At 45.1% G+C, this 9,314-nt stretch overlaps 1 protein-coding gene across 1 annotated transcript in view; it reads right to left on the reverse strand.

The window, feature by feature from the left end:
* Positions 1-9,314, reverse strand: part of znf423 (zinc finger protein 423) — a gene marked incomplete in the record, with an annotated part of 130,597 nt that overhangs the window by 53,953 nt on the left and 67,330 nt on the right. Inside the window, 14 exon segments of the mRNA XM_035665099.1 lie at positions 301-514; positions 925-1,346; positions 2,303-2,487; positions 2,776-3,327; positions 3,586-3,736; positions 3,854-4,393; positions 5,061-5,242; positions 5,340-5,717; positions 5,839-6,122; positions 6,223-6,503; positions 6,613-6,688; positions 6,837-6,918; positions 7,185-7,309; positions 7,917-8,094. Coding sequence (XP_035520992.1) covers positions 301-514; positions 925-1,346; positions 2,303-2,487; positions 2,776-3,327; positions 3,586-3,736; positions 3,854-4,393; positions 5,061-5,242; positions 5,340-5,717; positions 5,839-6,122; positions 6,223-6,503; positions 6,613-6,688; positions 6,837-6,918; positions 7,185-7,309; positions 7,917-8,094 — 3,650 coding nt within the window.

Here is a 9,314-nt window from a genome sequence, read left to right on the forward strand (position 1 = left end):
CAGCACGCACCAACACACACACACACACACACACACACACACACACACACACACGACTCATGCAAACGTACAGTTCAGCAGGATTTTTGAGTTCTGCACTCCTGAAAATGTCTCCATCTGTTAAATGCTGTTTTTCTTATTAACATGAATTTCAGAGACAGCACTGGCCATAACACCAAACTTCTTCACATTAGTAAAAAAAAAACAATGCAGACAACTTTGTTTGAGAAGTTGTAGAAACCAGAACCAGTTCTTAAAAGCAGTTATCTCTCCATCTTATCTCAGCCTATTCTGTCTCACCTTAGGTGCAGGTGAAGCCTCTGCCTTCTTTCCTGCTGCACTGGTTTCAGGGCTGACCTCGGGGTGATCTGTTTGGACATGACTCTCCAAGTCCTCAAGGCTCTCGAACTTCACCCCGCACTCTGGACACCTCAGCCCGACCATGGCCTTCTCTCCCTGCGTGTCCCCTGGCGTGACAGCTCCTCCCTGGCTGGGGCTCTGGCCGTTCGTGCCCCTGATTTGATTGAGCAGTTGATTTGTTTTAGTTGATTTCAAAACTGTTGCTAAACAAAAATAATAAAAAAGTGTTTTCATGTCAATCTGTGTTGCTATACTGTATGTTAAAGACACAAAGGTTGATTTTGAAAATGTGTGTTCACCTTCTGGTGGATGCAGGATTGGATGGATGGCTAAAATCACTGTGCTCACGTCACATATCAAGAGACGCTCTTCCCTAAAATGTTTCAAAGTTGGTGTCTAAAATATACCTTTACTTTTTTCCTTAGGTAGACAATTTGTCTGGAGGGGTTCTTTAAGTTATCAGAGTACTACTAAACTTCTGTAGTATACCGATGTGCTACTGTTTAAAGTATGTCTATATTAGCACACACCCTTATCCACAGGGTTTAAAGGACGGCTACCAACCTGTTCATGCAGCCAGCACAGAGTCCATAAGGCAGGCCGTTGACATCCAGCTTCACCAGCTCCCCTTTGTTCTTGAACTCCTTTAGGCAGAAGGCGCATTTATACAGCTTATGCTGCTGCAGCTGCCCGTTAGGGGATGAAGAGGCTGAGCCGTTCCCTCCTCCTCCTACTCCATTCCCACCTCCCACTCCAGCTCCTCCAAGTCCAGAACCGGTGGAAAGCTTCTGCATGTGGAAGGTGCCGTGGATCTTCAGCTCCAGGGTGGAGGTGACGGTCTGCATGCAGACGACGCAGCGGAAGCCGGTGAGGGAGTTGCGGAGGTCAGGGTGCATCTGGCAATGCTCTATGAACTCCTCCTCGCTCTGAAGAGGCATCTTACAGATTCGACAAGTTCCTGTGTCCAAGCTCTTACTATGGGTCACCTGCAGAGAGGGAACATACAGAGACAGCATGAGCATAATGACACAGCAATACTACCAGGCTTTTATCACAGGATAGAGGCATATACACAATCTCTGGTAAAAATACAGTGCAACTAGTGCATGTGCAGTATGTTTTCACCGTTCTCCGTTCTTTTTGAAATTTTTGAAAACAAGATGCAGTTCTTTCAGTGTTGTTAAACTTTAACTGTAGCGTTGCAGGTTCAGTTCATCTACCAACACCAAGGTCAATGACGGTCTAACAAAATTATTCATCATAATCAATATGGTTGTGCATGAACACCCTTTATAATTAATTAAATCGTAAAAAATAAAAAAGAATCAAAAGGTCTAAATAAAAGGACCAGATATATCACAGTCTTTAATATAAATATGAACATCTAAAAATATTCATGTTAGAATATCTGACTGTAATTGCAAACATTTTTACTGCAGTGTGTTGCAGCACAAATTGCCTCTCCAAGGACAATTTAACATTTTCTTAAGTCTAAATTCAAAGCAGATAAAGAAGTTTCAGGATCAAAAGGCAGGTACACAGACAGAAAGTAACACAAGAGAAAAGTAAAACATGCATCTGCACAGACGGCTGTGTTGTTATACCTGTGAGGGTATCCACTGACTGTGTTTGTTCCTTACATATAAACCTCCAAATGACATAGATACCTCAAAAGAGACACATGTACACACATATACACAGATGGGTGGCAATTTAAAGGAAAAAGCAACACAAATCTCCTGGCATCTGGATCTCCATTCTCCCATAGGTGTTCAGTTGATTCACATCAGTTTTATTCTCATCAAACGATTCAATGACCTCTCGTTTCCTGTATGAAAGCATCCGCAGTTTTCATGTTTCTCCACTCGTTCATTCATTTTCCTTTAATTCGCCACCCGTCTGTATATAAACACAGGCTGGAAGGCAGTAAATGTAACGGTACCTTGTGTTCAGTGAGGGTTAGCAGAGAGGGGAAACGCTCGCCACATATGGGACACATGTAGTGTTTGGCAGGGCCGCGATGCGTCTGAGCGTGCTCACGAAGTCCATTCTCAGAGAAGAATGTTCTGGAGCACACATTGCACTTGTGGTTCCCCTTGATGAAGTCTGCCTTCTTCTTTCGAGAACCTGGTATATAAAAGTACTTTCATCATCATAGATAGAGCAGAGTAAACTTTGTCCCTGAGGGGAAATTTGTCTTGGGCACAATCCATTGCTTCACATTACAAATATGAAAAAGCAAAAAAATATATTGTTCCGACTATAATTACAACTACATTTTAACTGGACTCCTTTAGGAAATTACATTATGATAAGCCACTGACTTCAAATATATAATTATATAACATATAATAAATATTAAAATTTAAAAAAAACCTTCAAAACAAGCAGTTCATGAATTAAAATTAATCTTACAGGCGTCGTCTTCTCCCGGTCGGATGTTGTGGTCACGCAGCCGGTGGTTCTGCAGAAGCGACTCCATGGTGTAGGCCGCTCCGCAGATATCACAGGCATACATGGGCTCCGAGTTGTCCAGCTCCTCCTCACCCCCACTAGCCTCATGGCTGTTGGCAGTGTCTCCTCCCTGGCCGGCTCCTCCCCCGCTCTTCAACAACATGTTCTGCAGGTCGGCCTGTTCAGCAGCCGCCACAGTTGCTCTTTCGACGACTCCTGCACCTCCGTTGCCACCACTTCCTCCTCCTCCTCGCTTGGAGGACTGCCCGAGCCCATTGGGCGTCCCGTTCTGACTCCCGCTGCTCCCTGTACCCCCTCCGTTGCCAGTGATGTTGCCGCCATCGAACACGCAGTGCTTCTCCCTCAGGTGTCTCTCCAGCAGTGAGATGGCGTGGAAAGCTTTGCCGCAGAAGCGACATGTGAACTTCTTGCTGTGCGTGGTGATGTGGCACTGGAGCTCCACCTCTGTTCCAAACGTCTCTCCACAGAAGATGCACTTCCGGGGCTTGAGTCCTGAGAGACAGAAGACAGGTTGAGATGTGAAGATTCAAGCTCTAGCAAACCTACTAACGGGAGACCAAAGTACTGTTCCTACTCCAATCTTTATTTTCTAGTCTGTATTTCTGTTTTTTCGTTGGTTGTCTTTGTTCTTTATTATATTCTTTTCTATTTTACTATCAACACCATGATCATTATACATTTCTTTGAGATCTTGGGTCTACTTTGGGTCTCTAATTAAACCCTCATAAACCCAGGAAACATGTGCTGTACCTGCTCCGAGCCCTCCTGGGAGGCCTGACCTCTGGCCCAGGTGGTTATGCTTAACATGGAGCTGAAGATCCGTCTCCTTCCTGAAGTCCCAGGCACAGGCTGTGCAGCGAAACAGCTTCTTCTCATTGCTATGCTTCACCGCCAAATGCACCTGAATGGAAAAAGAAAGTTAAAAGGAAGAAGCAATCCAAGAGGGTTCATACTATGGTTGTTTCACTAATGTATTCTTTGTAAAAATTAAAAAACACCCAAACAAAGTCTCATTCACCTGTATGGAGACCTTGGAGTCAAAGACCTCCTGGCAGAGAGTGCAGTGGTACAGGACAAATGTGTGCATGTCCAGCAGGTGTTTCTGCAGATCATCTACCGAGGAGAACTGCTTATCGCAGCTCTCACACACATACTGGGTGGACGTGGTGGTGTAGTGCACTGTCAGGTGTTGAAGCAATGCCTCCTGGGATTCAAAGTCCTCCTTGTTGCACTGGGGGCAGGACTGGCGCCTCAGCAGCATCTCCAGATGTGACTTTAGGTGGGTCTGGAAACCCTCAAAGCTGGCGAATCGCAGGTCACACTGGTTGCACGGGTAGTCCCCATTGCTCCCCATGGAAGGGGTGGATTCCCCTCCCAGTCTGTGGCGTTTCGGGGAGGAGATCTCTACATCAGAGGAGGCGGGGCTTAGGTCGGCAACCTTTGCCTGCCGTTTGTTGTTGGCCAACGGGATGTTCTTGTGGTTCTCCTTTATGTGCTTGGTGAGCTTGAGGAGTGAGCCGAAGATAGGAGAATTGGTGCAGTAAGGGCAGGAGTAAACCTGTACATGGACAATAACTCTTTACTTTTTTTAAAGATCATTGTACATCAACAAATACTGTTATTTAGCTATTGGAGATAGGACAGAAGGAGAGATGTAGAGAGAGACAGACACAAGCATAGGTCATAAACTAAAGTCAGCACCATAACTTTCAGTTCAGACATAATAAATTGATTATGAATTAATTATTAGGAGATTGAAAACATTACAAAGTGTCTTTTAAAGCCCTTGTATAATATTATTATATTAAAATAATCTGAGGTCACAATTTTGTCAGTAATGTACTCAGGAAATAATGTATGGGAACAAGAAAGCAGTGGGTGGACAATTGCCTTTTTGATGTATTTGTTGCCCAGCACCTGAAAACTAAGAAATACAAAATTTTGTTTGATTAAACTCCAGACCAGACCAACAGTCACCTGCAGTAACTACATAATATGTACAATTGTCAAGGATCTTAATCAGAATTAAGCAATATGCTTTATTTAACGCCCCATTGGGCTCATGACAAAGTACAGGAAATCAAATTTAATAGGAACCAGCTTGCTGCTCATCAGCTCAACCACTGATTAATAACAGCTTTGACACGTGCAAAGACAGACAAGCTACATCCAGTTCTTATCAGCTCTGATTAAAAGGCTGTCATTGACTAATTCTTGATCCTCACCTCCATGAAGGACTGAGATGCAGCCTGTAGTACAGGAGACTCCAGTTTGGCCACCCCTCCTCCAGATGCAGCCGAGCCCCCTCCGGCGGAGGTGCAGTGCGTCTGCTGAATGTGTTCTGTCAACGAAGACTCCGTCAAGAATCCCATGGAGCACTGGTTGCAGAAGAAGGCATGGTTCCCTTCTAGGATGGAGAAATGAAGTAGAATAAATTACTGTGATGATACACAATACAAACACAAAAGAAACCCTGGGAAGGGTAGCTTTCTTCAACAACACACCTAATGTGGTGGACCCCGCCACAATCCCGCCAGGAAGGCAGTGTGACACTCTGATGTGTTCTTGCAGAGAGTTGATGTCTCCAAACATGTCTGGGCAGTAGTTACAGTGGAATGCTGTAACATTAGTGAACTGCAGCAGGGGGAAAGCTGCTGCTGCGCCTATGGTTCCTCCACTGCCACGGTGAGCTTTGCGCACATGTTCGTTGAGGTTGTAGAGCGTTGGCAGAGTGTCCAGGCAGAGATGACATGTATGGTTCTGCTGCGGCTTATCCGCATGGATGGTCTTTAAGTGGATCTCCAACACCGCCAGGCTGTGGAAGTCTCTCTTCGAGCAGTAAGGGCAAGAGTATGTCACTTTGCCCCAGTTCCCTCCACCACCTGTAGAGGTAGACACACACACTGTGACATTAAGCTTTCAAACCAAGTGTTGGCTATCAGATCAAGTGATGTTACTGGACTCATACTCTACTCATACTCTAGATAAGCGACTACTCCATACCTCCGCCTTGATGACCCAGGCTGATCGCAATCTCTTCCACAGTGTCGGTGCCCCTTCTGCGGCCTCGTTCGATGCCCTGGCTGGGCTTTAGAGTAGAGTCCGGCGTGGAGCCTCTCTCCAGGCTGGCGCTAGAGTCGGGAGTAGCCGAGCTCATTGAGGCCACACTGCCCAGCGCAGGGTCAGGACTGGCGGCGCTGTGATTGGAGGAGTCAGGCTGGCGATGGCTGTCTAGGTGGCAGTAGACATCCTCCACTGATGGGAACTGTTCTGAGCACACAGGACATCTGGGGAGAAAAGAGAAAAAGACCAGTAAAATGCAAGTTGCATTCCAGCATTCCACATTAATGAAGATCAGTGGCTTGCAAATGTAAAGCTCTGCAGTACTTGTGCTTGCGGTTGGCATGCTGAGTTTCAATATGCGTGAGGAGAGAGGCCTCGTCTAGAAAGATCTCAGGACAGTGGATGCATTGCAAGTCGGCTCGGTCAGACAGCTGCGGGTGTCTGGTCAGGACATGTTTCTCTAGCTCGTCCGTGTGGCTGAACGTCTCCTCGCAGTAATCACACATATACAGGTCCTGCTCCAGGTCACCGTCTCCTCCAACTCCCTTCTTTCCCCCATCCCTCTCACTCCTCAGTGCAAGGTGCTCTCGGTTCTTGCGGTGAGCCTGCCAGAGTCAGAAAGTGGTCAGGATTTAAAGAAGCATGTGTTGTAAAACAAAATAAGATGACGATGAGCTAGGACCTCCTTCTTTTAAAATGAAAACACATGTTTACCTGCATGTGGCTCTGCAGTGATGAGGTGGAGGAGAAGCCACGCTTACACACACTGCACTTAAACGGTTTGCTGGAGCTGGAGGTGTGAATAAAACAATGAATCAGAATCCTGTTAATCAATTGTTTTTAAAGATCTAAATCAGATGAGATAAATGAAACACCGGATGAACATGTCAATTAACATCGAGTACAGATTTCACGACAATAGGCTCAGAAGCAGTTACCTGTGTGTTTTCAGATGGATCTTCAGGTGATCAGAGCGGGAGAATGCAGCTTCACACTCCTGACAACTATACTTCTTATCTCCTGTATCAATTAATAGATTTATGAGAGATCATTTCTTCATAAAGAAACCTCAAAACACTGACAGCCAGAACACGTGTTGCCACTGCTGAGGGTAAATCTCCTAACTCAAGTCTGATTCTGGTGTTTTCCCTCATTTACTTCTTGAATAACGAAAAATTGCAGGTTTATACAATCATTGTGGATCTGCTACCCATCAGGTCATAATATGCCAATGCATACTTAGCAGGCCTGGAAGACATAAATCCAGGATGTATTGTATTATCTACCTGTGTGGAGTTTGACGTGGCGGTCTCTGCTCCTCTTGTGTTTAAACAGGCGGCTGCAGAAGGTACACTTGAAAGGCAGCTTGTCGCTGTGGATCTGCTCATGGCGCTTCAGGTAGCTCAGACGGCTGAGGAGGATCAGGAGGAGATGGACGATGAAAAGTCATTCTCAAAGGCTCAGTTAGAGTAATTTGAATGGCATTTTTCAGAGCTTAACAAAATAAAACAGCCATACTAAACATACATTTAAGCAGTAAATATAGTGAAATCATTTAAGATTATAGTGACTGCTGGTTTTTACTGCTTGGGTACCTTTAAACTAAAATCTAAACTATTTTTAATATGACTGCATACATCTACTCAGCAATAAGGGAGGAACCAGAGAGAACTAGCTAAGTAAAAGATATCATTTCTTTTTTCATCAGGATTTTGATGATGACTTCATGGTGTATATGACAGCTGTTCTTAAAGTGGGTCTTGAGTTAGTCCCTGGAGAGGTTAGCGAGAAATGTATTCACCTCATTCCTCTCGCTGTTTGCCTTAGTGGTCCATGTTACCATGGTAATATTGAGGATACTGTTTACTCATGTACACATTGATATTCATGATATGAGGATGCAACTAAACCACCAAATATGACATTAGTCTTATTGTCTGTTGCTGTGTTGTGTGTGTCAGGGCACTGAGATATCACCTGTAGCATTCCAGGGGAACCAAACGTGTGAGTTTTAATACCTGAAGGACTTGTCACAGAACTGGCAGGGGTACGGCAGACCAGCGCCTCCTTCCTCCTCGCCGCCGGTGGCCATGCCGAGGTCACAGCAGCCATCGGGCATCTGTGAGGGCGATGCCACATCTTTACTGGAGGGCGAGGAAGGCACCCAGGACAGCCCTGCTGGGTCATCGTCGCCATCTGACAGAGAAGGAAACAGACAAAGGGATTTTTTTTTTTAAAGCCTTTGAATCCTGTGCAGCAAGAAAACACAAATACACTTTTTTTACACAGCTGCAGGATTTACAAAAGAGACAGGCGAGCACAGACAGAAAAAAAAGTGGGGGTAAAACAGGGAGCATTAGAATGATTAAGAAGAAGTTACATATTTCTTGGAAGGCAGAAGGCGGGAGTCAGCCTGTGGGAGTTCAAATGAGAAAAAGAGGATATAAACAAAAAAATAAACACATTTATCCTGGTGACACACACATACAGAAGGAAAATGAGGATGGCAGAGATAAAGAGAGAGAATGAAAAAGAAGAGAGAGACACACTCCGGCAGCAGCAACATCTAAATAGAAAGCTCCAAGAACTATGTATCCCCGACGGAGCCCAGAAATAAGGACAGAGTGTATTTTCTCTCCCTTCATCCTCCCTCTGCAGCCATCCCTCGTTCCATCCCTCCCCTCACCTCCCCTCCTCTCCCATCCCTCCATCCGTCCCTGAGGACCATAGATCCGCCTCATCATATTTTCATTAGGGCCTTGGCAGATTGAAACGTCGGAAAAGCGATTAGGAGATGTGGAGAGCAGAGCGGAAAGATGGCGATATTCACTCCCTTTATCTGTCATACATTGGAGATTATGCATTGCTCTTTTTCCTTTTTTCCCTCTCTCCCTCTTTTTTCTCCCCCCCTCTTGTGTAGTCTGGCACAGAGGCGACAAAAAGGCCACGACTCCTTTAATAGACACTTCAGAATGGATTCATGGCGACAAAAGAGGGGGCAGAATAATGCTTGATATTGTTCTGTTCTTCTTTGTGAGCTCTGTAAAGCAGCACAGCACGGCTATTTAGCATTTGCCTGAGAAATGTAAAGGAGAGAGCAGATGAAGAGAGAGAGAGAGAGAGGAGGCTGTTTTCTTTGCTTTTATCTGATTGCTGTATCAACTAGGCCAGCAACAAATCAAAGAGAGAAAATAAGGAAACTAGAGTGATAGGACGGAGAGAGTAGAGAAAGTCTGGTGTGATTCCAGCCAATATTCATCATAAGGCCAATATTCCTGCAAAGCAAACACTTCAACACATGAGCACAGACACATGTGCAGGAGAGATGTTTCTCCTGATAATTTTAGAAAACTCTCCAAAGCACACACTGTTTTACCTACTCCAGCCGCAATCTTGTGTGTCTTTGTGTGTGTGTG

The sequence above is a fragment of the Morone saxatilis genome, unplaced genomic scaffold (assembly GCF_004916995.1).
Source record: "Morone saxatilis isolate NCDOM2014 unplaced genomic scaffold, NCSU_SB_2.0 Contig2, whole genome shotgun sequence".
Taxonomy (NCBI): Eukaryota; Metazoa; Chordata; class Actinopteri; family Moronidae; genus Morone; species Morone saxatilis.